This window comes from Haemaphysalis longicornis, unplaced genomic scaffold (assembly GCF_048455015.1).
Source record: "Haemaphysalis longicornis isolate Haplotype H1 unplaced genomic scaffold, Haemaphysalis longicornis Haplotype H1 scaffold_6, whole genome shotgun sequence".
Lineage (NCBI taxonomy): Eukaryota > Metazoa > Arthropoda > Arachnida > Ixodida > Ixodidae > Haemaphysalis > Haemaphysalis longicornis.
In genome coordinates, this window is record NW_027526407.1 from 21,177,258 (window position 1) to 21,202,919 (window position 25,662).

The 25,662-nt window shown below is 44.0% G+C and overlaps 1 protein-coding gene across 1 annotated transcript in view; it reads left to right on the forward strand.

The window, feature by feature from the left end:
• The first annotated feature begins 3,092 nt into the window (after window positions 1-3,092).
• Window positions 3,093-25,662, forward strand: part of LOC144142293 (venom metalloproteinase BumaMPs1-like) — a 49,453-nt gene continuing 26,883 nt past the window's right edge. Inside the window, exons 1-4 of the mRNA XM_077673690.1 lie at window positions 3,093-3,198; window positions 6,667-6,845; window positions 16,293-16,385; window positions 19,441-19,579. Coding sequence (XP_077529816.1) covers window positions 3,156-3,198; window positions 6,667-6,845; window positions 16,293-16,385; window positions 19,441-19,579 — 454 coding nt within the window. The 5' untranslated portion in view covers window positions 3,093-3,155. The remainder of the gene's footprint in view (window positions 3,199-6,666; window positions 6,846-16,292; window positions 16,386-19,440; window positions 19,580-25,662) is intronic.

Below are 25,662 nucleotides of genomic sequence, written 5' to 3' on the forward strand. Positions count from 1 at the left end.
AAGACATGTTTGCCAGGTCGATGTTCTCTCCTACATCTCCTTCCATTGTTCGAGGGGGCGAATAGCCCCGACCTGGTGCGTTGCCGAGTGGTGCGTTCGAGGCATGGTAGCGGTAAGCATGGCGAGGCTTAGCTCACCCGTCTTCCTGGTAGAGTCTTATTGTGGTGATAAATGTTGTTTCGGTGGTCTAAAAGGTCAACAGGTGTCGTGCAGTTGGTCCTTGCACCTTGCCGGTTCATTTGGTATCAATCATTACTGCTTGAACAACGCAGTTCGTTCATTAAAAGCGTAGAAACACCGAGTCGATGTAAGATACGTCTGAATTGCTGGGCCCCTTTAATGGAAGTCCGCTCCAAAGAAAAAAATTACTATGGTTTACCTTTGGTTAACCCTAGTGGATAGCGAAAGCTTCGCACGTTCCATTTCTCCCTCACCTATAGCTCCCCTGCCGCCTATCTCTCCCCTCTATGGGGACACTTCCCCGTGCCCGGCGCATGCGGAGGGGGGCTCTGCGGCGCACGTGGCCTCCTGGCATTCCTTCGTGGAGCGCCCTTGTCGCTTCGGCGGTGGCCTCCTCGCCTATGACTCCCGTTCCGCCTATCTTTCCCTGCCATCAGGCCGCTGCTCCGTTCCCGGCGCTGCGGAAATGGGTGTGGTTTGACCGCTAGCTATCAAGGTCAAAACTGGTCGCCCCATGAAGACTGCCCGAGGTGGCGTATTGTAGCTTTCGCTACAAAAAAAACAGATTTGCAGGGTCATCCACGCTTGCTGCGCACGTGGCGCAGCATGGCTGTGCTCCACGCCGTATCAGCGCACAAGCTGCTGTTGCGGATGGAAGTTAAGCGGTGCAGGCGCACAGGGGCTTGGAGGCCTGGAGGGGCCTGGATTTTCGGTAGAGTAATTTTTAAGGACCATATTCTTTTTTGGGTTATTTAACCCGAAAATACCACCCTGTATCTCAGTACATCTGCTATCTGTAACTTGTCGACTCAGGTTTAGGGCCGGAGGGTAAAGGAATACTGCAATGAGAAGTTTATACATGCAAAACGTTTCCTAAATATTCAATCTTAACGACACTGCTTAATTGTGATCTTTTTTTCAGAAAACGAAAACATTAAACATATTATGTATTTATTTATTTATTTATTTATAGCACCCTTAAAGGCCCTCGTGAAAGGGTAATAAATAGGGGGGGGTTACAAGAGCAAAGGTACAAACAATGAACGTCAAAAACAAAAACAAACATACAAACAAAAGGCATAAAATTTCAAATTAAATACGGACTAAGGTTGAAGCATATGTTATAACAAGTAATTGGTTATGACAGCAAAAATAGAGCAAAGAATAGGCAACAAATCGTTTGAACACAGACAAGTACACAGTGAACAACCTATGAAAAGGCAAGGAAAAATAGTCAATACACTTATTAGCGGCAAGACATCACTATATGACTGGTATTTGGACTGTTGTGTTATTTAAATAAACACAGCGGCTTGATGTTTGTGATAGTACATCAAAAATACCCATTGAAACAATGTTTTGACTAAACACGACAGAGAGCTCACGGCGGGTGCTAAGTGGCGGCTAAGTGGCGGCGTCCTAAGTGGCGGCTAAGAGCTAAGTGGCGGCGTCCTAAGTTCAACAGTAGCGAAAAATTCTAATAGATGCCGCTCGACCACAAGAGTGCGCGAAACGTGAATTCACTTTAGCAAATCTCCTCAATGCTTATCGCGGGAGGAACGAATTGCGAGAGAACAGCGTGATGCATGCGCGGGGGAGAGAAGATATATATTTACATGTCAGGAGCGGCAGAAAACTGTCATCTTTCGACGACATCTGCAGCAAAGTGAGCCGATACGTGGCTACGTTTTGTCAGTATTATGAGTCAGTCCACCGACGCATTTGACAAGAACGGGGAATATAATGATTTCTCTCGTGTAAGCCACTCACTAAAGGTGCTTCTAGAGCATGATTGGTCAATGTTATAACATTGCAATATCGGTTACTGGGAGTTGGCAAAGTGTAAAATTAATAGAAAGTAAATCATTTTCGAATACCTTTCACTCGCCAATACTGCAATTTTATTTTGAGCGGCTAACATGATAGGAGTGTATCTGTATTCTAAAAAAGGCGGGTAACTGGGGCAGGGTAGTGCACTTTATTGACACATAATTTCAAAGCCAGAGTGGATTCAGTAGGTAACAGAGTGGATTCCTAGAGAAGACAAGCGTGGCAAATGGCGGCAGAAAGTTAGATGGCCAGATGAGATAAAGAAGTTTGCGGGACTAAATTGGTAGCAGTTAGCACAATACCAAGAAATTGGAGATTAATAGGAGAGGCCTTTGCCCGGCCGCGGGCGTAGATATGCTGGCGGTGTTCATGTTTATGATGATGAATTGTGAAGCTAGTCACGAAGCATTCAGGGTTCCTACTGGCGTTGACAAACCACCGCTTTTAAAGGGGGCGTGGACTTTATAATAGCGCCTATGTTCGCACACGAAACCGTCATGAATGATTATAAAAACGAATGTCAAACTTGATGCTCGCAGAGAAGCCTGCAAAAGATCCACATCATGTGGGGGCAATTTGAGTTTTGCAAAACGTAGTAGAGGTTAAAGAGTATGCCATTAATGAATATAACTTGCCTCCCACTGTATTGCCGATGCAGTTGTATATCTCTGAGTGGTTACATTGTTTGCAAGGCAGTCAGTAATATTGTTCTATTGCGTATTTCCGCCACAAATAATGCCGAGATAAATTTCAGGAAGAAAATGCATGGACTCTGTGCCAAATATTTAGACAGTGGGATGGACCTTCATTCCCCTACCACCGTCACCAAAGACCTATGCGAGCATGAAAACAACCAGGAATAACTCTCGGCGAATTACATTTCTGCACAAAACAGCCTGTCGCTGTCGTCAAGCGAATCTGGTGAACCTTCGAAGCAGCCATCTTTCTGACTTCAGGTGACGCGTATGGAAATATGTTGGAAGTCCAGATGTCATGCTCTTTTTGTGTACTAACAATAGCCACAGACGATTTCTCCGGGTGTCTTTTGTTCAGAGGAGTAAAGCAGAATCTATGAACTTTAGCAGCCCTGTATAAATACTAAAGGAATATTTTTAGTAGAACAACCGTTCAGCGAAGTACTCAACATGGTCTCGATCATCATCGCGTTTATTTTTGCAGCAGCCGAAGGTAAGTCAAAGGATTTTGTTTGTCAGTACTGATCAGCCCTAGAGACGGTTGTCATAGGGTTAGGTGTTCACCGGGAAATTGCAGTACACCGAGGCTGCGATAAAGTTTTTTTAGAAGTAGACTTTGTTTTGGGGGGAGGTTGCGGAAGGGAGCATTCATTCCGGAGTAACCAATAGTAGCCAGTTTTACTGCCTCGTTTTTTCTCATGTTGTGCCTACCTGCCGGAATTTTTTCTGCAAAAAGTGATAGACACAGAACTCATACACAGTGCCAGCTACTTGCATCGAAGCATCCTACTCAGGCTTTTGTTGTATTATACATATTGTAAATATATATAGAGAGCGTTCAAAGTGAGCTTGCTTTTTTGGTATGTTTTTTTCACATAAGGTGAAATAATTGAGCAATTGTAGCTTGCGATGAAGAATAGTCTAACGATATTCATTGAATAAGATCAAGGCGAAAGCGAGACCCCAGAGTGTCGAGATATCGACGTCTGTTAGTTAGCATAATCAGTTCTTAATTATTCCAGACGCCTTCACAACGGCTCCAACAAAGCGCAGGTGGAGCTTCGCCGCGTGTAGTAACAAAAATAAAAAAACAGTTCACACTGCGTCTAAGAAATCTTCAAAACGATCCGCAAACGCACCATAAATGTCATACCTATACAAAGCACAAGCCATTACAACATTGCACTCCCAGGCTGGTTACTAAAATTGATGAATGTTTGCAAAGCCATGTTGGAAAATAATTTTTTGTCGACGTGATTTATAAAAAACCCTTCGGTGGGCCTACGTACCTATTCCGCCTTAAGGTAGGTCAGCTTACGGGCTCGTGCCAGACATTTCAGCCCAGGTTAACTGGTTAACGTAATAATTCTCGTCTGACATTCCAAGTGTTGTGCTGTAACCTTCCAAGAACATTACAATGATGATGCTAGTTTTCCTATTATTTCAAGGACACTGTGAAGCTATTCTCTTTACGCCTACATGCTGTATTTGCTAAAGATAACCCTACTTAAATATATTATAATATACAAACATACGCTCGTCGCCCACATCCAAAAACTAAACATGCTCGTGCCCAAACAAAACTCCCCGAGCTGCGCACTTACGTGAAACCACCACTGATGGGGGCTTCACTCAAACTAAAGATGAAGTAGAAAAGGCTTTCAAGGCATAAATATGAGAAAGGCTGAAGGTGGCGACGGCGTAAGCCTGGATTATTTAAACTAAAGGGGTAATATGTATACTGCAAAAGCCCGCTGCACTATTTTTAGAACGCTAAAGGACTCAAGAAGTGCTCATAGCCTGGAAGAACGCCAACATGGTAGCTAATAATACGAAGGGAGATACCAAAGAACTTAAAAACTACAGTCCACACAGCCTACTAGCAGCTGTATACGAGAAGTTTACCAATGTAATATTAAACCACAAAAGGTACAGCCTAAATTTCCCCCAACTCATAGAGCAGGCTGTGTTTAGGACAGGCTACCCAACAGTGGGTACTCAACATACATTAGGAAGGGGTGCTTAGCCTATATATGGGATGGCGGAGACGATAATCGTTCACAAGCAAAGCGGCAAATTACCGATCCGAAATGGAATAAGACAGGGTGTACCATGTCGCTGAAACTGCTCCCAGCATGTCTGCAGGAGGTATTTAAGAAGCTTGACTTGGAAAACACACGATTAATAATAAACGGGTAATACTTCAACCATTTTATGTTTGCAGATCGCATATTCTTGTTAGGTGCGACTGCAGAACGCCTTCAAAAATTGTTTGAGGGTTTAAAATAAAAAAGCATTGCCGTGGGCTTTAAATAAACAGGAATAAATCTAACGTAATAATTAATTAACATGCCGAAAGCGCCCTTTTTAGCACATGTGGCTAAACGCTATAATAAGTGCTAACATACATGGCTGACTCGCATAGGCGATCTGATCTGAACCCAAGCACGAGAGAGAAATCAGGCGCAGAAAAGATATGTGCTGGCGAGCACAACGCAATCACTCCCACACAATAGAATGTTCGCTACCTGTATCAATTAGAAGTATATGCAGCAGAACCATACTGTTGGTAATGATATATGTAGCTGCAACTTGGCGCCTTGCTAATTCACTGGAAAGAAAACGTATACCGGCTGACCGGGCAATGAACGAAGATTGAGCGGAGTAGCCCCTACTGACAGGCAACGAGCTTCCTGAATCAGGGACAAACTTTGTGTAGGTGATAAAAAGAAATTCACTCGGGCTTCCCATGTACTTAAAATAAATGACGCTCGTGGGCCCCTAGGGTAAACCAGTGGATTCCAAGAGGCAGGTGTAGAAGGCGGGGAAGGCCATCAACGCAATGGAGTGATGAAATACGGAAATTCGGAGGCAAAGAATGGACTCTCACAGTGCAAGACAGGTGGGTTGGAGGCCAATGGAAGAGGCCTTCGCCCTGCATTAAACCCGTGTAGAGTTTTGGTGGTGGTGGTGATGATGATGATGATGCTATTGATGTCTGCGCTTGCACACAATAACTCCAGATGATACACGTGTACTTTTTCTCATCTACAGTTCAGACAATCGCTGCACCGGTCGGTTTCGCCCTCCTCAATAAAGCTGCCCTCCCCACAGGGATTGCGAAGCGGCCACTAGCAAAGCACAACATGCCTTTTATATGGGCTCTTCAGTAATCCGTCGAACACATTGACGACGCATAGGTTTACAAGAATGCTATCAATCGGCTGGGATATTTTCTGTGCTTTTTTCACAGTGCGGACAGAGTTGACGCACCCATTTAGCTGTTTTGAACAATGTACCAATGAAGGAAACATTTTAACAAGGAAACTAGGGCCCATACTTCTTATTTTTCCTGGGTTCGGTACTGACCTAATCAAACCTGTCTGTTTGTGTGATTGAGGTAGCGCAGAACTTCAGTTATAAATGTTACGCAGCACTGGGCAAGTTAAATGTGTTACCGGTGGCCCAAGGTCATTAGCGAGCTTCTATACCTTCCCACAAAACATGCACTTTCTGCTAATCTAAGCCAAATTTCTAGCATTTCCTGTCTAGTGGAAGGTTTGCCAATATTGTGGTTTTCAAACGCTTCTAAATACCAAGGCTCACATTTATTTTATTTTCTGATGTACTGCAATGGCGGATTATTAGCCTTTGAATGGGTATATGCTGAGCCACCGTCGGGATATCTTTAACGCAAATGGAGGTAGAATGTGTACCGCGATAACATGGGGGAAGAATCGTAATAGTTAAATTTGAGTTGAACGTCAAACTAGCGCCTCTCTAGTTTCTATTGTAGACAGAGGACAATAAGAACTCTACAAAACAATACATGAGAACAGAAGCAAAGATGAGACCGTCTTGACTGACCGATTGGTCCTGGTGCTGTTTTGTCTTCTTTTCCGCCTGCATTATTTTCCTGGAAGTTTTCTTCTAAACAAAAGGTCTTATATTTTGTGCGCAGGATTCCAAAAACCAGAACCCAGGCTAGTTTACCCAAGGTTACTCGAGGAGCGGTCTCCAGAAGGAAGAATGGTCATGCGTGTCCACGATGATTTGACACTGAACCTTCGGAAAGCCTCTGTGGCAGCTCCAAAACTCCGAGTCTTAACGGAAGAAGATGGTGTCACCGTCACTCGATTCGTGCGTATTCCAGAAACCCTATTTGTTGGTGTGTTATTACTAAAAATTGTTTCAAATACCATTTTTTTGCGTGTTAGGACCAAAAATTAGCGTGTTCGTAAACGTTATTGTGGGAAACACACTATACATACGAAGAACGGCAAGCACGTAGGACAACGCACTGCTCGCATCTAAAAGGTATTCAGAAAAATATCATAAATTTACATGGCCTATTGGCGCCGCCGTTTCAATAAAGCCACTTTCAAAATCTGCAACCAGATTAGGTTGGCTTTGCGACCACAATCAAACTTTTACAAGTAATCACACCGCAAAGTAATAACCTAAAAAATGAATGCAAGACAAATTGTCAACATCAATAAAAAAACGAACTCAGTGTCAAATAGCAGCACTAAAGATGGCTAATTACCCCAGCTTTCTTATTCTTTCAATAGGAGTGGCTCTACAGTTAAACCTATATGTAAAGAGCTTCTATGTAACTTATTCCTGGATTTAACTTCGTTAAATTGAGGAATACTACTTCTAAAACCCCATTGAAGTCCATTTGTTTTGCGACCTGTATATACCGAAGGCGTTGCGATGGTTAACCTTGGGGTAATAAATTTCCTACGTTGGTGAGTCATTGTTTTTACCATTTTTCTGATGACTCGGCTAGAGAAAGGTACTAATTCAGCTAGAGAAATGTACTAATTTAAAGCATTTCACCCGCGCCGCAAACTACTGTCCGTTTCCACGTGCGTCTGCGGTCAAGGTTCGGTGCTACGCCTGCTTCTCGGTGTGTAGGTGCGCGTCACCGCTGCTACCTTGTGGTTTCGGTTCTGCTGCCAGAAAACGAAAATTTTTATCTTGTGAAAAGACAAATCCGAAATTTTAAATGCCAACTCCGTCGACGAGAAAGACGCACGTCGCGGCCCGGTAAAGTATCCTGGCTAGCAACCACTCACCAATGTTGAGTGCGGAAAAGGCATTAAAGGAGCCATGAAGAGAAAACACAAGTTTGGTTCATTCAAAAGATTGTCTCGTTAGAATCATACTGACACCACTTTTAACGTAAACTTCGCTCAAATAAGCTACATAATTAGGAAAAACGGGAATAGTCATGCGACCCACCAGCTCATTTCCCGCAACAGAACCTATGACGTCACATGAGCTAAGCTCTGCGATTGGCGGAGGCTGGCAGAAGCAGACGCAAATTAGGTAGAGCTTACAAACTAGACGAACGAGCGATTTGCGCTTGAATTTAGGGCACATTCTTTACAAAGCAATAAGAATGATGGGACCAACAGTGGAAGTTACGAAAGCACATGTAGACATAGAAGTACTGATGCGTTCTGCTGTTCGTACTGCGCACAGCATGCTTGGTTTAGCTGCACAGCACTACGGGGCTTGGGGTTGTCTCAGACGACACTGGCCGATTGACGCAAGCAACGATGTCTTACGTGACCCCATTTGTCGAGCGAGCACTGTTTCAGGGAACGAATATTTTCTCCCAGAACAAAAACAAGCCAGGTTTAAATGCGGGCAAAAACAAACCAAACGCTTGCCACGGTATGGTGGCGCCATCTAGGTTACGGAACGTAAAGAAACGTGGGAACAAACAAACACCGCTCTACAGGGTGGAGACAACCTTTGAACGGTCCCGTGCCGCCGCAATTGGGCCAACGGGCTCAACGCGTTATTCTTTTCGTTTCCGACGAGACCTAGCAACGCGAAACAGACAATATGATTCAAACTTCTTCAGTAAACCGCGTTGCGGCGATAATTTTAGCGCGGTTTTGACACAATGACTTGCTTCGGCGGCGAGCGAGCAACCGAAAATGGCGGCGCCAGCGTATACGTGTCTCTACCCTGTACGGCGGATGCGTGAATGAAGGTACTCTAGGCTGCAGAGCGGTCGGTTCCTGTGATGTCATTTGGGACCACGAAAACGCACGATTGAGCGGGAAAATCAAACTTTTAACCTAAATTGTTTGATTTCTCAGTGAATAAAGCACCGTTTGTATCCGGACAAGCGCTGGGGGCACTATAAAACACGAAATCTTTCGAATAGAATCAACTTGCATTTTCTCTTCATGGCTCCTTTAAATTCGCAGAACGGCGACTTTTCAGCATAGCTTTGGTCTTCGAAACGTGTTAACGCACTGAATACTTTCAGAAGGAGAAAGGCTTACGTGAGTTGCGTTTGCGCATAAGGTGGTACGTGACTTTGCCTGTTTGGGGTGCGGTGTAGTGATTGAGCTCGCGGGAAAGCGGGCGCAAATCACCAAGTTTTTCACTTTGAAATAAAACCTTTATTGGTGAACTCACCGTCCCTGATGTCTAGCAGACTGGTTTTGTTACTGCTTCATTCACGCAAGCCTTAACTCGAAACTTGCATGTAACGAAAAGCTGCATTTTTTGCAAACTTCGTTATTCGAGGTTTAATTGTATTAAATCTTCTGTTGAGCGTTTCTGTGTCTGCTAGCGTGTCGGCCAGTCCTGATGGGGTAGGTGCACTCGTGGCAATGTCCAGCTCAATGCGAACATTTTGTGACACTTCTAGGGAGCTCCGATATTCACGAAGTACAACATTCAGGCAAGGAAAAGTTTGACCTACTTATTTCATTCCGTACATGATAAATAAACTGCAAACAACGCCATTTTGCATTTAAAATTTGTTCTTTATTTTATCCGCCATGTTTTTCTTATTTACTGCATTCTTTTCTGCCATACTTTGGACAGCTGGCGAAACGGTCACCAATTTGTGTTAGGCCTGAAAGATCGTGCGCACCCCATATCTTGACGCCATTTTCTTCAGGTAATGTGAAGTAGAATGTCGGTAACGAATGGCCGCTGCCTTTGTGTCCGGAAATCCTGCTTTTTTCTATTTTGTTTCTTCTGTCCTTCCAGCCTTCTTTATGTCTGAGTGACTTTTTTCGAAAGTCAAAAGAACACACTCATTTGAAAATGCAGCGTTTTGTGACCGGTACATCGGAGCAGCGACACATCGTTCTTTAAAATTTTCCGATGTTTTTATTAACGCGCAGCTTGCGCAGGATATGGCGACACCATTCTTTGCTACCTTTCATTGAACCGATTGATAGCTGAGCTATTTTTTTATGGACTTCGCTTAGTGATAAAGCCGTGGCGTGACGATATAAACTTGATTTAGATCCACAAAGTCTCTAGTTAACGTCGCATTGGTACCTGAAACCTCTAGTCAATGCCCGAACATTTCTTTCTTGAACTTGTCCGTGACACCTATAAGTTTACTGCTGCGTGAAATGCTTTGAACCAAGATAAGGTAGTGATTAACATATCTAAACGACATCAGATTCACGCCATGCCGCTCGTTTTCAAAAGAACCTCCGACTTTCCTTTGGAAAATATACTGCAAATTAAATGGGCAACGTGCGGCCGAGTCAGAGTTTCCGCTTTTGTACGCAAGCTTTATCACACCCCGCTGCGTGTGTCAACCTCACGTATCGCGCAAGCAATTTCAAGAAGCCTCCGAGGGATACCTCAGCAGCATTGCGAAACGCAACTCCGCCATTATAATGGACGATGGATTCTTTGACAGTAATTTCGCGGTGAATTGACAAAACAGAAAGCAAAACCTGAAAACACCGGACAACATGAGATAGTTCGATGTCACCATATGGATCTTCAGGCTTGCGCTATCAATAAAACGTCTTCGTGGAGTCAAACATTCCATACACTGAAAATTTGCAACAAAACAGCATGTGGAATAGAATAGAACTCTTCTACCATCGGTGCTCACGTAATACCCACTTTTACCACGAAGTATCTATTCCAACTCGCCGAGATAAACTTTTTCTTAACGTGAATATATTGAGCTGCGCTAAACATAAGCTAAATTTCACTGCTATACTAGTGCCATTCAAACTCAACTTTTAGGCATACAATATATTGCATGCTGACTTCCTTACAGAACGTTCAAAATTCTAATGTGGAAGAACTATATGCCTACAATGCGGACATGCAGAGTTCTGCTTCGGCATGATCTTGAAACGGTAGGAAATACGTCCCCTAAACGCAAACTGAATAAACGCAAAGGAAAAAGGATTATTTATTCTGCGATAAAATCACGCTTCGTGCACAAGGCCATTCCAACACGCATCTCCTGCAGTGCCCGTGATTGTTATTCTTCACTCAGATCCCGTCTTAGCGCTGTTCAGTGTGTGCAACGTTCTAACGCCCCTAGCTATAAACTATCATGGAAATACTATGCAGCATCATAGAGAATTGGCACTAACAAACAAACGGGAACCCAATAAAGGCGCTGCGGCCTTTGCCATTAAAACTTGTGTTAGAGATGGGTAGTGAGGGCTACGCAAGCACTTACAGCAAACTACTGGCAGTGGTAGTAGAGCATGTTTAGACTAAGAGCGAATACATCAGGCGTACAGGAGCAAAGAAGAAGGAAACAAAAAATTAACCATATAAGCAATTGCACTTTGTGCATACGCGGCAGCATCCTAAAATCGAAGGAGAAGACGAAATCTAAAAACCATACGAAACAACGCAAATGGAAAAGAATCATGATGATGTTAATTAGAGGCCATGTTTGCTCTCCGAGGGGCCTCAGGCTTATTCTTAGCATGCTAATTACGAATGTAGCAAATCCACTTTGCCATACGAGCGGATATGTATAGCTAAACATGGCGATTGGCAACGTATTTACAGCTCAGTAGCAGTGAAGAGCGAAAAAAACGCAAACCAAATGATCGTTAGGATTATACTAGGAGGACGCAATGCCTGTTACGTTGGACTACACGTGTAAAGGGTATGCTAATTACATAAATAGCGAAAAGCATTTATCCTAACTGCGTATATTTGTGGCTCACAGGGCGATTGGCCTGACATCTCAGTAGTACTAACTGAGAGAAAAAAAAAACGACCAATGTGAAAAGGATAAAGACGCTCGTAATAAAAACACAACCCCATTACCCGACACGTTTCTGTTTGTCCAACTATCCTATCAACCGTGTTACTTAAGACTCGAACGCACCTTCCTCATTGCAAATACGTTTATATGAAGTTATCTTGCACGATTTGTATATAGTAGATCTTCCGGCAGCAGGTCCGACCGTCAACGTCACCTTCTTTGGCTAATCCAGCCTTTTTTTCAAGTCTGAGAGATAGCATACTCTTCCCTCCAAGGGCGCAACGCTCCATACAACCCACCCTCGTATCCATCGCCTATAGCCGTCCCGGGTAAAAAACAATCGGGCACAGCTCTGACTGACAGAAACGAATGTTGAACGCGAAGCTTCCTCGGAACTGACCTTCGTCGTCTTGACACGGTGGGGTGCAGGATTTTTCTGTGCGATTTTGCACGTCCATAATCCTCACCCTAAAATTTAAACCGCTTCGACCATGTCGATATTGAGTAAACGGATACACGCCTGCTTTCTAACGCTATAAACCCAAGCTCGATTCCCACCACAGGAAGCGTTGTTTTCTTTTACTTCATTCGTAGTCGCGTTACATACGTCATAAGTAAGAACACTACAACTTCGCTCTAATAAAAGTTGCAACAACAGCATCTGCGCCGTCTCTACAGCGATGAACTCTGAAGCATGTCGCTTAGAGTCACATGTGATACCTGGTCGCACAAGGAAGTTTGCCACAGAAGAAGATGCAATAGAACACAAATTGCAACAAGGTGATCTAGAAAGCTGCTGCTCGCTGCAGTATCATTTCTTCCAGCTAACACCCCCGCCACCTTCATTGCGCGAAGACGACGCTCCACGCATATATCTCTGCCGTGACTAAAATACGGCCACCGCTGGGCAGGTCTTAATTAAAACAAAGACAACTACCACAACACACAAAGGGTTTTCCAACTATCGATAAGGTATAATGGTGACACAGTCGCCCACGTAAATTTTCTTTCGTGCCTCTGAGCGTTTCAAAGACCTTGCCAATAAGGAGGGCAATTAAAGCATTTATAAAGGGCTTTCCGCAAAGGAACGACAGATGAAGAGCTTAAAGCCTGGAGTATTAGGATCAATACCGCATTTGGCCCAGAAAGTTCCTTGAAGTGAACCTGCATTTTTCTTTGCTTATTTGCGATGAATTTTTTAGTTTTGTTTCCTCTATTAGCCCGTTCGTGTGGAAAAAGCTTTAAAGTGAGCTTTAGTCAAAACAGTCGGCGTTGTTGCTTTACATAGTTGTCTGTAGCGGCAACCCTCTGCGGGCCGCCTTGTGTCTTTATAGCGCTGCCGCGGAATAAAACGGAAAATAAAGCGCACGGGTATGCCAAGGTTCACATTGAAGGTCGCTGGGTTGGATTTAAGCCAGATAATTTTGCGAACGGCCAGGGCCGTGCTTTCCACTCCAGCCACTTCTACTTCGTTCGTCCACCAGCACGGCTGTAACCTCAAATCCCGGGTTTCGTGATTCAGAGTAACCTGCAGTGTTGAATTGGGCACTGTGCGGCGTTCAGAGGGAAAATATTGAGTTCGATTCACAGCATAACTGAAGTGCTTAAGTGTCCTCCGAGCTTTTCTTTTATTCATTGTGTATCTCATTCGTCTTTTTTTTTCAAGACAGCGAAACCGAGTACATTACACCGCAGTGACAGCTGTGCCGTTTACCTCATTTTTAGCGCTGCTTCACCTTTTATTTCCGAGGGTCATTCACCCGGGGCGTAATGCTTTAAGGTTACAGCAGAATTTCTCACAAGTAAACTAGTAAATCGTTATCCTAAGAATCATGTGAGTGAGGCGCTCCGCCTGTGGAGCAGGGGCTTACAATGCGCAGCAACAGCCGACGCGTTTCGAATGTTCTCATCTACATTAAACCGCACACACCGGCTACCCTGAGTGTTGAGTAGCAAACCGTTTTCGGGCTCGGTCGCTATTCTTTCGATTTTTTAAGTCGAGGGGGCTTCTTGCTGCTACAGGACGTCCTTGTAAAAGGACAATTTAATTCAAGCCCGCGACATATGCCGCTGACGCATATCTTTCAGATGAAAAATCGGCCCATTTTTTTTTATTGATGGCATGCGCTCGTGATCCACAAGCTTCCCAACCAAGCGAAAGAATTTTTAAAAATTTGGGACACACTACAGCGTGAAACAAGTTTGTCTGAATTAAGCTTTAATTACCCTTGTCACCGCGACTTCACACCGCTGTTTGAAACTTGTGAGAGGCCCGGAGTGAAGAGACTTGGCCTCATGCAGCGAGTTGCTTCCCGGCTTTGACGGAAATTGAAAACAACTTCCCGGTCGCCTGCTCAGGAGGGGTAGAGTATCAAAGTGAATGCTGATGCCAATCTTTAGAAGAACTTGGCCTGTCCTTTGCCGCCGGTTGGGTCCGGTAACAAATAGCCGCGTCACTCTTTTAGGATAGGGTGCGTTAACTCTTTCGAGGCGCAAGTTGCGTCATGATCCTGCATCGCCCACCTCTCTGGATACGCTGTTCGCACGGAACGAAACTATATACACACTCTCATTAGTGGATGTGGAGAGAGTACAAATCGCTCCTTACGGGAGGCTACCTATAAAAAAAATGCGCGCCAATCCACAATGTAAAGGTGGTTGGAAAGCGAAGCTGTAAATAGCACAAACAAGGATTACCATGCGACGTCACTTGAATTCACACACGTGTCTCTATAAAGAGTAAAACCACAGAAAAAAGCACTGAACCACACCCTTTATTATTTCAAACAGATAGTCTTTGCTAATGTTCAATTATTGTATGATTAATGAACCGTGGTTGGTTGGGATGTATTGGGGAAGCACATGAGGGGAAACTGTATTTTTATAAAGTAAAAGGGAGTTCAAACCCGGTGTTAGATGATTTCACTTCTCCTCCTTCTCTGAAGCCGCAAACGGAGGCGACGAGATCGGCTTCAGAGACGAAGGAGGACTGAGATGCCATGCATTGATGTGACCTTTTTAATATTTATAACTCCTAGCACATGCGCAAGGCGCCCACACGGCCGCTACACGTGGCCTGAGAGGTCGCGTGGCGCTGTCACATTGCATTCAGCGAGAACACATAGGGGTAAACACGCAGATGTGCTCGGTGAGTGCATGGTCTATCTCCCCCGTCTCCGCATGGGCTTATAGCTCAATCGGTAAGACAAGGGGCTCTTGCTCCATTTCTCTATACGTCCCCGGTTCCATTGGTGGCGGTGGCAGAAACTTCTTTTATTTGTTTGCGGGAGTTTTTTGTTGACACCAACGCTAGCGACAGAACCCTTTGAGGGGGGGGGGGTGCAAATGAAAAGCTTCGCTTTAACACCAAGCGATTCTTCGTGTTCCCAGTCCCCATTATTTTACCATCAATAAATGCTGCGCAGAGCACACTATCTGTAGTTGATGCGTAGCGCAATGCGACACAAGAACGAGTAAATCAGGTGCCTAAACGTCCCTCAATACAGGTAGAAAGGGGGCAGTGATACAGAATTTTAATAGAAGAGGGTGGGGTATAGGTGAAATGGAGTGTTCGCTATCTGCTTTCGTGAGGAAGTAATACAACGTAATTGTTGGGACACTTGATTCTTAAGGAGTCTTAGCAGAAGAGTATTGCGGCAAAATACGAATTTGTGGGTTGGCGTCAAGAGATGGCAGATCAAAAATATCCTCCAATGACAAAAATAACTCTTTCGTCTGCACTTGAAGGTCGCTTTGCCCAAGTGTGCCTGAGTCCACAATAGGCATAAAAATTTGGTTTTACTGCTGTTTAAAAGAGCTTAGAAGCATTCCGTAAAACACTGTAGTCTTTTTCTTATCTCTCATATAACCAATGGACAAAAGATGACCAAGGCAAACTAAACATTGCTAACTTAGAAGCGTTGTGACAAACCACAAAACGGTTTTTGATTTATTACTACAAATTCAGCACACGCACGATTATCGTAGGTTATTTGAGTAGTTAACCCCTAAATTGGAATTCTCGTTTTTTTAGTTGTCACATTTATGGATCGCTACTCAAGGTTTCTTAGAAATGAAATTTTCGGGTACAAGAGTGAAGTAGTTTCTTTTCTATACTAATTGCAGAATAGGCCAAGACATCTCTACAGTTTCTGCTCATTAATGTTTTATTTATGCCAAATCAGGAACCACGGAAAAAATAAAAAAATTGGATTGAATTGAATTGAAAATACGAAGCCGGTCTTGATAATAGTTCTGGTGTTCCTGAAAGAAAATGCCAAAGACTCAGTTTGGCTTAGTTCGCATTCTTTACATGGTCGTATTGTTTTGCGGACTGTGTGATATTGCAATCATTGGTTTTAAATAAATGCAGTATTTGTGTAGCATACTTGATAGTCAGTTAAACTATCCCGCGCTGCGAAAGGACATGCGTTGGTAGTAATTTATTTCGACAGAACATAACGCTGCTGTGCACCTCCCTCCCGCACTTTGTAGGCTTTCCGTGTATTTCCGTTTATTTACTAGCGTGCGTATGAAAGCGGTAAAATATTGTTTCTTCACAGTACGATGGTGCGGACATTGAAAAATATCTTTATGAGGATGAAGAAAAAATCGCAACAGTTCATGTCACCAGCAGCGAACACGGTCTGGAAATGGTAAGTATTCTGTGTAGTCGGTGTAGACCTCACTCAAGCCTTCGTCAGCTTGTTCCTGAAATATATGAAAATGTCGCATATAAAAATTAGATACAATATATCAATACAATATATAAAAAGTCCAAATGTATGAAAATTAGCATACACTTTCAGCCGAGCAGGTGTTCTAATGAAAAAGGCTAGTATGCTATGTAGGCATCTCTCTTTGTTGATACAGAAAGCCACTCATTGAACATGGTAGGAGTACATTCGCCGAAGGCGATGAAGCCAAAACTCAAAAATACAACTTAAAATAGACTAGTCAGCACAGACCTTTGACTGGGTAGGGTTTTTTTGGGGGTACATATGCCCCACGAAGAAGAAAAAGACCCTATCAATGACAAAGCGAGATTCAAAATACGGCGAATAACCCCCTTGAATGCCCTAGTTTGTACAGGTTGGCTGAGATCAAAATAAAGTAGAGGTTTTGGCAACTTGATAAAAAACTCAACACATGGTTGCTTACAACCTACTAAAACATTGGTACAAAAATTTATAAAATGGCGTATTCCGAAATATGGGGTTCAAAAAGAAAACAACCAATGCCACGGGACACCGAAATAATTGGAAAAACTCGCCGTCGATTCCAGATACACTGCCGTTTTGTCGGATTAGGACACTTTAACTCATTACCGAAAACGTGTCTGTTGGTAAAAGACGCGGCCTAAGATCAAAAGAATCGTAACACGGAATGCCACTTTTGGAGAAGTTTAGTTAGGGTTACTCTTTCTATGATGTCGTAAAAAACGCCGTATCCAAAGAAACGGGGGGAGTGGCGATCAACGAGATTCTTGCTTTGTTCATTTTGCGGGTTCATTTGTTCATTTTGCGCGTTCCCGTTTTCATTCAATAATGACAGGGACAATATTGAAAAGATTGAAACGAATCTCTGTTCAAATTTATTTCCCAAAGACCGTCGCTCAGCCTACCCACTTCCGATGCACGTGTTTGGCACTGATCCTCGTCATTATAGAAGGGACAGCCTCGAGTGCCCCATTTGCGGAAACGTGTGGCTGTTATTCTGTGAAGATAACGGGTTTCTTTGTAAAGAGTAATTAGAATTATTCTGTGCACAGAAGTCAGTTTAAATGCTTTGAAAGCGAAAGCCATGCGGTACTTATTTGAGAACGCCTTTATTTCTACGCAGTATTTGCGCCACCTTCTGCGATTTCTGTTTAGTAGTTTGGTGCAAATTGACTTGACCTCCTTTTTTTTCTCCTAAGCATGTTGGCTTCTTTTTAGCCTTTCGTATGTTCTCCTTCCAGTGTCAGGTGCTTGTTCTCCTTGCACAGCGAGGCACACATCATCCTAAAACTTGTACTTTTCCAATTCACAATTTTCTCACTATTGTGAAATACACAATAAAATATCCCCATTTTTGGCCCTCAGTAGGCGTATGGAACAATGAAAGGAACAACGACCGTCACATATGTTCAACAGCTGGCAACTTGCGGTGGCCGCTCGGTTACAGAGAAATAGAAGCTTCTACTTCACAGTAGCTCAGTGGTAAGGCTTGGGGCGGGCTCTCTTGACATCCGGGTTCCAATCCAGCCGTATAACAAAAGTTTGTTATAGGCTCTTTACAGTGGTTGCTATTTTCTGACCGTACAACACTAACTACGAGGACGACTTCGTGCAGATAGGATACCTAATGCTTTTGCCTTAAAACGCGTATCTGATTCAACCCGATTTTAACCGCAGTCTTCACAGTAGCTGCACAATGTCCTACCGATGGGCTATCGCCGCACGTTGCCAGCGTTAGATCACATGTTATGGTCGTTTCTCTTGCTTTTTAGTGGCACATAGCTCACTTGAGGGATTGCCAGGGATTGGTAGCTCCGAGATTATAAGGGGTCTGATCCCCTCTGATCCCCTAAATTCGAAAAAATAAGAATTGGCATTATTAACATTGTGGAATTGTGCGTGCCGCGTGACACAAATTTGTGATGGCACGTGAGTAGAATCGGTGCACACACGTGGGTGGAGACCCTGAATTCTAGTGAAGCTGTGGCTTGTGCCAGTCTACTTGATGACGTAAATTGCACAATGCAAAAAACGACAGCGAAGAAAGATGCAAATACATCGTATAGCAACAAGGAAGTTGAATGGAACAATACGAGCCAAAAAATAAAGGAACGAAGAAAAAAAAAGTGATGTGGTCACAATGTAGCTGCGCAACATCTCTTAATATGTATCGCAGGCTTTCCCCTCCAAAGAAAGTAAGCAAACCAAAGAAACCCCACGTATTTCCGGTCCATGGATTCCTAAACAAATGCTAGGACCCTTGATGTCGTGTCTCATGTTAATAATGATTTTCAAGTCTCTATCATGCACAACACAACACCAGTAAATAACGCTGTATCCGGAATGTGGGAGTATGTGTCACCGGAACGTACGCGTAGTGTGTGTGCTTAAGGCCGACCTGGAAGAAAGCCACCTTTTTTGTGACAAGGGGCGAGCTCTAGCTCCTCTTTTAGCTTTTCACCAAATCACCTTGCACAAACATACAGGCGAGAAGATTTTAATGTATACCTTGAAAAGCAACTATAGACTACTGGCCACACACGTGCCAGTAAGAAAGATACAAAATCCTAAAGCAAAAAATTATTAGTCAATAATTAGCCTGTGCGCCTTGAAGCATACTTTTTAGGTAGCATACTTAAAAGCAATCCCGCGCCCGCTTCTGTTCTCCAATGCTTTAACCCACCAATGCACCAATCCTATCACGGCACCATCCTTCCAGAAAGTTATGATGCCTATCGTTGAGAAATATATGGCGTGCCGAAAACAGTTTTAAAAATTTATTTGCGGCGTTAAAAACAACGGTGGCGGAAGGGGTTCTGCGAGTTATATTCAACATGCCAACCTACCAACAGTGCAAATTTCGTTTTAACTCTGGTTTCTGCTACGTACTTTTAGGCTAGTTGTACCCGAAAATAATGTTTAAAAATAAGCTATTATTCGTGTAATTATGCTCGGCTTATTTGAACTAACTCTCACGAACGATTTGTTGTAGAGAGGCGTGGTTGGACCTCGCCACAGGATTGCACCGATGCTCACTTCTGAAAGGAGTGAAGGCGGCGTTGTTCCCCACATCATTCACGAAATAGAGGAGGAAGAAATGTTTGACAAATCTGTGAATTTAGAGAGTAAAGGTGAGAACTCTTTTAAACGTTGCCTCACCATGAACATTAGGATTTAGAAAGTGCTAGTACATTCTTCAGACCCAACTAGTTCTGATGTGGTGGTTGCTTATCAGTGCGTAATTCAAGCCATCAGAAAGGCAGAAATACACCATGGCGTGCATTTTGCCCAATGACAGGGCTTCTAATTTTATATGGGCTGACGGGGGTGAAAAATGTCCAGAACATTAATACATGATGAATGAGCTGTTGAACGTAAACAAGAATTACATGTTGGTATCCCTATTCGAGACAGATCGTCTGGTATTTACATTTTTGGTTTTATTACGAAGCTAAGCGACGGTGCCTAATTCGTTTTGTAAATGTTGGCTTACTTCAAAGGAATAAAAAGCCGATGAGAATAGATGACGCCCTAAGTAGAGAAGATCGAAGCTCACCTACTGCTAGTATTTTTACTCCAACGAAAAGCAATAAGATAAATGGGCGCATACTAAAAGCTGTTTCCTCAAACAATCGCTTTAAAGAAAAGTCCAGTAATTTTTGTTGCTTTCGTTCGTTGTTTTGAAGTCCTCCTCGCTTATGCGCGGCATCGCGTACGTAACTCTTGGTGTCCTCATCAACACGTTCGCTAGGAATTGTCTAGAGGGGGTTAAAAACAATTAAGTTTATTCCAGATGCCTCCTTGAGAAAGTATTTTTATGCACTTTTTTATTACATCTGCAAAGCTGCATATAGCCATCAGTTCTAGGCACCTGGCCACTAGATCGGCTACAAAGCTAGGCAACAAACATGGTGGTTACGACGGTGAAGGGCTGATGTTTTGTTATGGACGTTCAATTTACCATCATATTTTAGAATACAAGACAGGACTACGCGCAATGAAGAGCATTTTGGTCGTATGGGCTGATATTGTGCTGCAGTTGTAGAATATATCTTTGTTTTGTGTAAAAGCAGAAAGTTTTAATTAGGATTTTATGGCGTTTTTTCAGTACTCACAAATAAACGGGGAAAGCAGTACTGGCCCATCCCCACCAGAAGTGCTTTCTTCCGCGTGCGTATGTCTCGGCTGTTTAAGAGTTCATATCTCATGCCTAGACTGAATACTATACGTGCTCAAATATTTGTACAAGAAACAATGTGCGAAGGCGGACCCGTTGTTTGCACAAAGAAGGGCAATATTTTAGCTTGCGCTAGGCAGTTTTCTGAATTAGATGTTTTCATTCAAACGTATTTTGACGTTTTATTCCGTAAACAATATGATATTAGCATACATTCTTCTATTTATTGACTATCTCCGAAACTTTCCGCGTTAGAAGCCGCAACGTTACCCTCTAAGCACATACCCGGACAGCCGGCTGGTTTAAGCAGCTTATCGAGTAGGCTGCGGCAATGTTCAATGCCGACAACTAGATGACGCTAGGTGCAACAGGAAGTGTCTGGGCTGCGGTGACTTGGAAAAGAAATGTTACTTCTTCAGTGGTCTAAGCACATGCCCATTCATCATATTGGCCAGTTACGATGAGCAAGGCGTCAGAAGCTCAAGATAGATTCCACTACCCCTGCTGCGGTGGGGGAGTGTCAACTGTTCATGAAAGAATAGGGACACTACGAACAGTCAGAAAGGGTTAGGTTTAGAAGGGTTCTCCGTCTCTCTCGCCATCCTTCACTTCCGCTTCGTTGTTGTTTGTTGTAAGCGCCGAATCGTGGCCGACATTACCTTCGCACCTAGCTCCCCGACATTCCTGCCTATTTCGCTTGATGTTATTTCTGTCTTGCTTTGGTGTTCTTCCCTTTTAGTGCCGTTTACAGTGAGCGTTTACCTTTGCGATTTCCTTTTCAAGTTTTTTCGTGCTCCAGCTCTGCTTGCAGCATTATGTTGTTTATAATTTCCAGCGTTTTTTTATTTGCACCTTCGTGGTTGTCTCTACAATGTGCAATATTCACACAATCTCACCGCAGTCATCCTCATCTGGCGTAGCAAGCCTCGCCGCCGGCAGGGAACAGCCCCGTCTCTTTCTTATTCACATCATTTTTTGTCATTCCCAACACACTTTTGAGAAGGATTCGTCATTGATATTAGCACGCGTCAGAAGATGAAGTCCAATGCCACTTTTTCTTTCACTGCGAGGTCAACATACCCAACACACAATTCACACCAACCAAATGAACGCGCCAGGCCAATGACTATGTCAGTTGCCGTGCGCAGATCACGACCAATTCACTACTCCCAATGTTATGGCAACGTGAACCGAGTAACCGTACTTCTCACAAACACAATATTTGTGGTTGGTCAGTGACGTAGACAGTGGCAATCACAGCGTCCTGACGGATCCGCAAATTCTCTTCGGTAGCGATGGCAGTGTACCCACTTACATATGCTTGTTAAATTCAAAGAGAAATGATTCTCATGCATTCTACCATCAAAATCCTCGAAAACTTCATACTTCGCTGGCTCCAAGCATTGTTGGAACAGAAGCATCTTAGTCCTGACATAATGCACCTGCTCCAGCAACTTCTGTTTACTCTGGACATACTTTTGGGACTTGAGAAGAGGTTTTCCCTGTTGATATTGCCACTCGTTCAGAAATATGCTCAACCATGACAACACAGGAGCTCTTGGCCATTTCTCAAGCTCAGCCTGTTTCTTCCGACTGAAAAAAAGGGATGCAGCCTAGAGGTGTCCAGCTACATCTACGACTTCACCAACCAACTACAAGCGATTCTCGCGTAGGAATATCAACCCTACGCAATTAGTCGATGACAATTAAGCACCTCAAAAAGCTGCATCATCGTCCTTCTTTTCATCACCACCTGCCTCGACCTGTTTAAAACCTTCCCACATTCACCGCTCCCGGTATGCCGTTGGTCCGTTGATATATAAAGCAGAGCTTTGAAACTGCCGCAAATTTTGTAAACTGATGAGCCTTCTAGGCTTGACTTAAGTGTTTCTCCTAAGGTCTGATCTCCTCATTGTTCGGAACCATCATCCAGCTTTTGTTGACAGAAATGTAATGGCGTCCCTCGACGGACTCCTCGTGGCGTCAACCCTTTAATACGTATTCTTTGCGTGACTGTCTAGGCCAATCCCCCGATGGACAAACCATCGCTGATCTTACCAGAGCAGTTAAACAAGTTTTCGTTATGCTCCGTGACGTCTCCAAACAATACCGGAATGTAAAAAAGGCTATTGTTCCAATAATTTATTCCCGCTCATCTAAAGAATCGCTTAAGTTACCCCCTCGAGTACCGTGGCTTAAGAGGATCTGCATGTACCGACTCATCCATCAAGCGCCAAGCAAATGCTGTATGTCTCCAGGTCCACAATAACTGAGCGCATTGTTATTTTTGGGCTGGCAGTACCGGGGGTAGGTGGTCGAAGGAGGTCCACTGAGCCAGGGTTGCCGAATCAAGCAAACGTACACGGGGCTTGCTTTTAACAAAGATATTCGTATCACCATTCTTAAGCATACATCCACTGAACCTCTCCCTCACGACATCCAACAACCAGTGTTGTACACGTTCCTCTAAAACAGGAATGAAATCTTGTTGCTCGTTCTTTTCCAGTTCTGAAACGACTTCCTGTTACGATTTTTTGAATACGAAAGGATCGCGTTCTAGTTACAATTGCAACATCAGAACGTTTACTTCGTTACATTCCCGTTCACGATTTCTAAAATATAATGTGTCAGATAATTCAAAGGCTAAATAAAGGGAGACATTTAAAATTCAAATCGATCTACGTGTACTACACGGATATAAACACCGCCTGAAAATATTATCTGTGCATATAAATAATCCGCAAAAAATGTTCCTAGACGACTTTTTTAGGGAGCACAGGACATATTCCAGACAAGCCTAATGCACCTTTGGTGGTGGTCTATTATAAGTGCAACAAGTTTGCCACCTTCCACTTTGTTCTTCAAATGCGGAATCAGGATAGTCCCTTCAGATGTGCTAATAGAAAGTTGCTCACATACACTAACATAATTGAATTTATTCCACAATAAACCTCATCAAAAGGAAGAATGCATAGGTGTTTAATGAATGCTTACTCTATATTACAGTATGAGTGGGGAAAAATGTCCACAATACATACTCGCAACATAGTAGTAGAGTCCCTTGTATGAACTCAGCAAGACCTGCATCGCGATGTTGCCGTCCGACAGACGAACCTGTTCTTGTGCAACTCTTCATTGCCAATGTTGAATAGCCGTCCCCACGAAGCGCTTGAGGGTAGTGCCGTGAAGTACTTGAGAAAAAGTTAGTTCAGTCCCTCGATGTTCTTCAACTCGGGTAGTAAATTCGCAGCAACAGGTGCCGCGACAGCTCATCCTGTGCAGCGGCTGGAAAAGTTCCGTGCCCCAACAAAAAGAAATCTCTGGACGCAGACGATGTGGCGAAATCTGCGCTGGCTGCTTCGGTCACTGCAGTCAGCTCAGCCTTTATGTGGATGGCCGCCTGGTCCCACACAAGGCTGTCTGGAATCCCTGATAGCTTGGTCCTTATGTTGAACTCCTAAGCACACCGAGCCCTCGCTTTCCTTCGAAGTGTCTACATAACAGTGGACGACATCCGGACCTTTAAAACTCATTTCATTTTATGTCATCACACCCTAGATGTCTCGATTGCTTCATAGTAACTGGACGCGGTAGCGATTTTTTTAAACTACTCTGCTCAGGTCATCTTCTAGGTAATTTGCATTAGATTGGCAAGACTACAGGCAGTCCTGAACGCACCACAGTCTGTCCGAGCCGCAATCCGGCTTTCGCTTTTTACATATATTCCTATGGCACGGATAGTCCTCGGATTACCCTAGTACTACTCCTGCTGGTTCCGGGAATAATAATCGAAGGCCCCTACGGGTTATCCCACTTTTCTCGCGTGGCCTACAATATGAGTCGTCCAGCACATTTTTTCCCTTTCAATACGCTAAATGAAATAGAAACGTGCCGCGAAAGTGAGGAAATCAAGCGCGTTAACCTCCAAGCACAGCCCGCGTACTACACGCATGCCATCACGCAGTAGCTTCCTGTAGAAAACACGTGTGCGATGAATGCGGTGCACACCACCTGTGCCAGGTGTTCTTCCGAGATGGCTTCTCCTAGAGTGCTCATGGCGTATCCACGTCTGCTCCGGCTTGGCTCTTGCGTTCCACTATTAAAGGAATGCTTAAGCATTCTGCTAGTTTTGGTGTTTATGGTTGTACAAAACAAGAGGTCACGGCGGAAGAACAACCAAACGGGCGCCGACTCATTACTTTCATAGGCGTCTGCGGTCGCCGTAGCTACAAGGCCGTGCACACCCTGTGCAGCTAGGCCTACAAGCTTCGGCCCACTGCGTTGTTGTTGTAGCGAGAGCTACAATGGCCGTAGTTTCGCCGTTCTGCTGGGGCCGGTGGCCACCCCAGGAACTGAGCGGTTGCCTAGCAACGGCCGCAGCTGGCAGTGCCGTTCACCTCGCCATCTGGCAATGCGTCCAAGGAGGAGCCGGTGAAACCGCGTTGCAGCAACATAGGAGGAGCAGGCGTAGCATCGTGTATACAGAAGGCGCGGTTCGGTGCGATTGGTCGTCAGATATGGAAAGTGAGTCGGAGAGACTGAAAGAAGCCAGGCTTCGTCGTCGGAACGAAACCACGAGGATTCAGCGAGCCGAGGAGACGAAGGAAGAACGATCCGCATGCCTTGAGAAGCGTTGTAACCCTACAGAAAACCAAGCTAAACAACATTAACCGTACCTCTCGTTACGCACACCCAGGCGTAGCTGAGTTAAGCCACGGTCAATGTTTAGGGGCGAAGCATGTTAATACCGAGGCTTGTTCGTCCGGCGGCCGTGCTCAAGGCCCAGCACCGTGTATATCGAAATATCTGTGAAAAAAAGGTTCACAAAAGGGAAACAAGGACCGAATAAACGGTTCACAAATAGTTAGAGATACACAGAGGGAGAGAGACAGAGAGAGAGAGAGAGACGCACAACACCATGTAAATGGAAACATCTGTGAACACAATGTTCACAAAAGGTTAGCAAGGACCAAATAAAAGGGTCACAAAAGGCTAACAAGAACCAAATAAAAGGTTCACAAAAGATTAGAGAGAGAG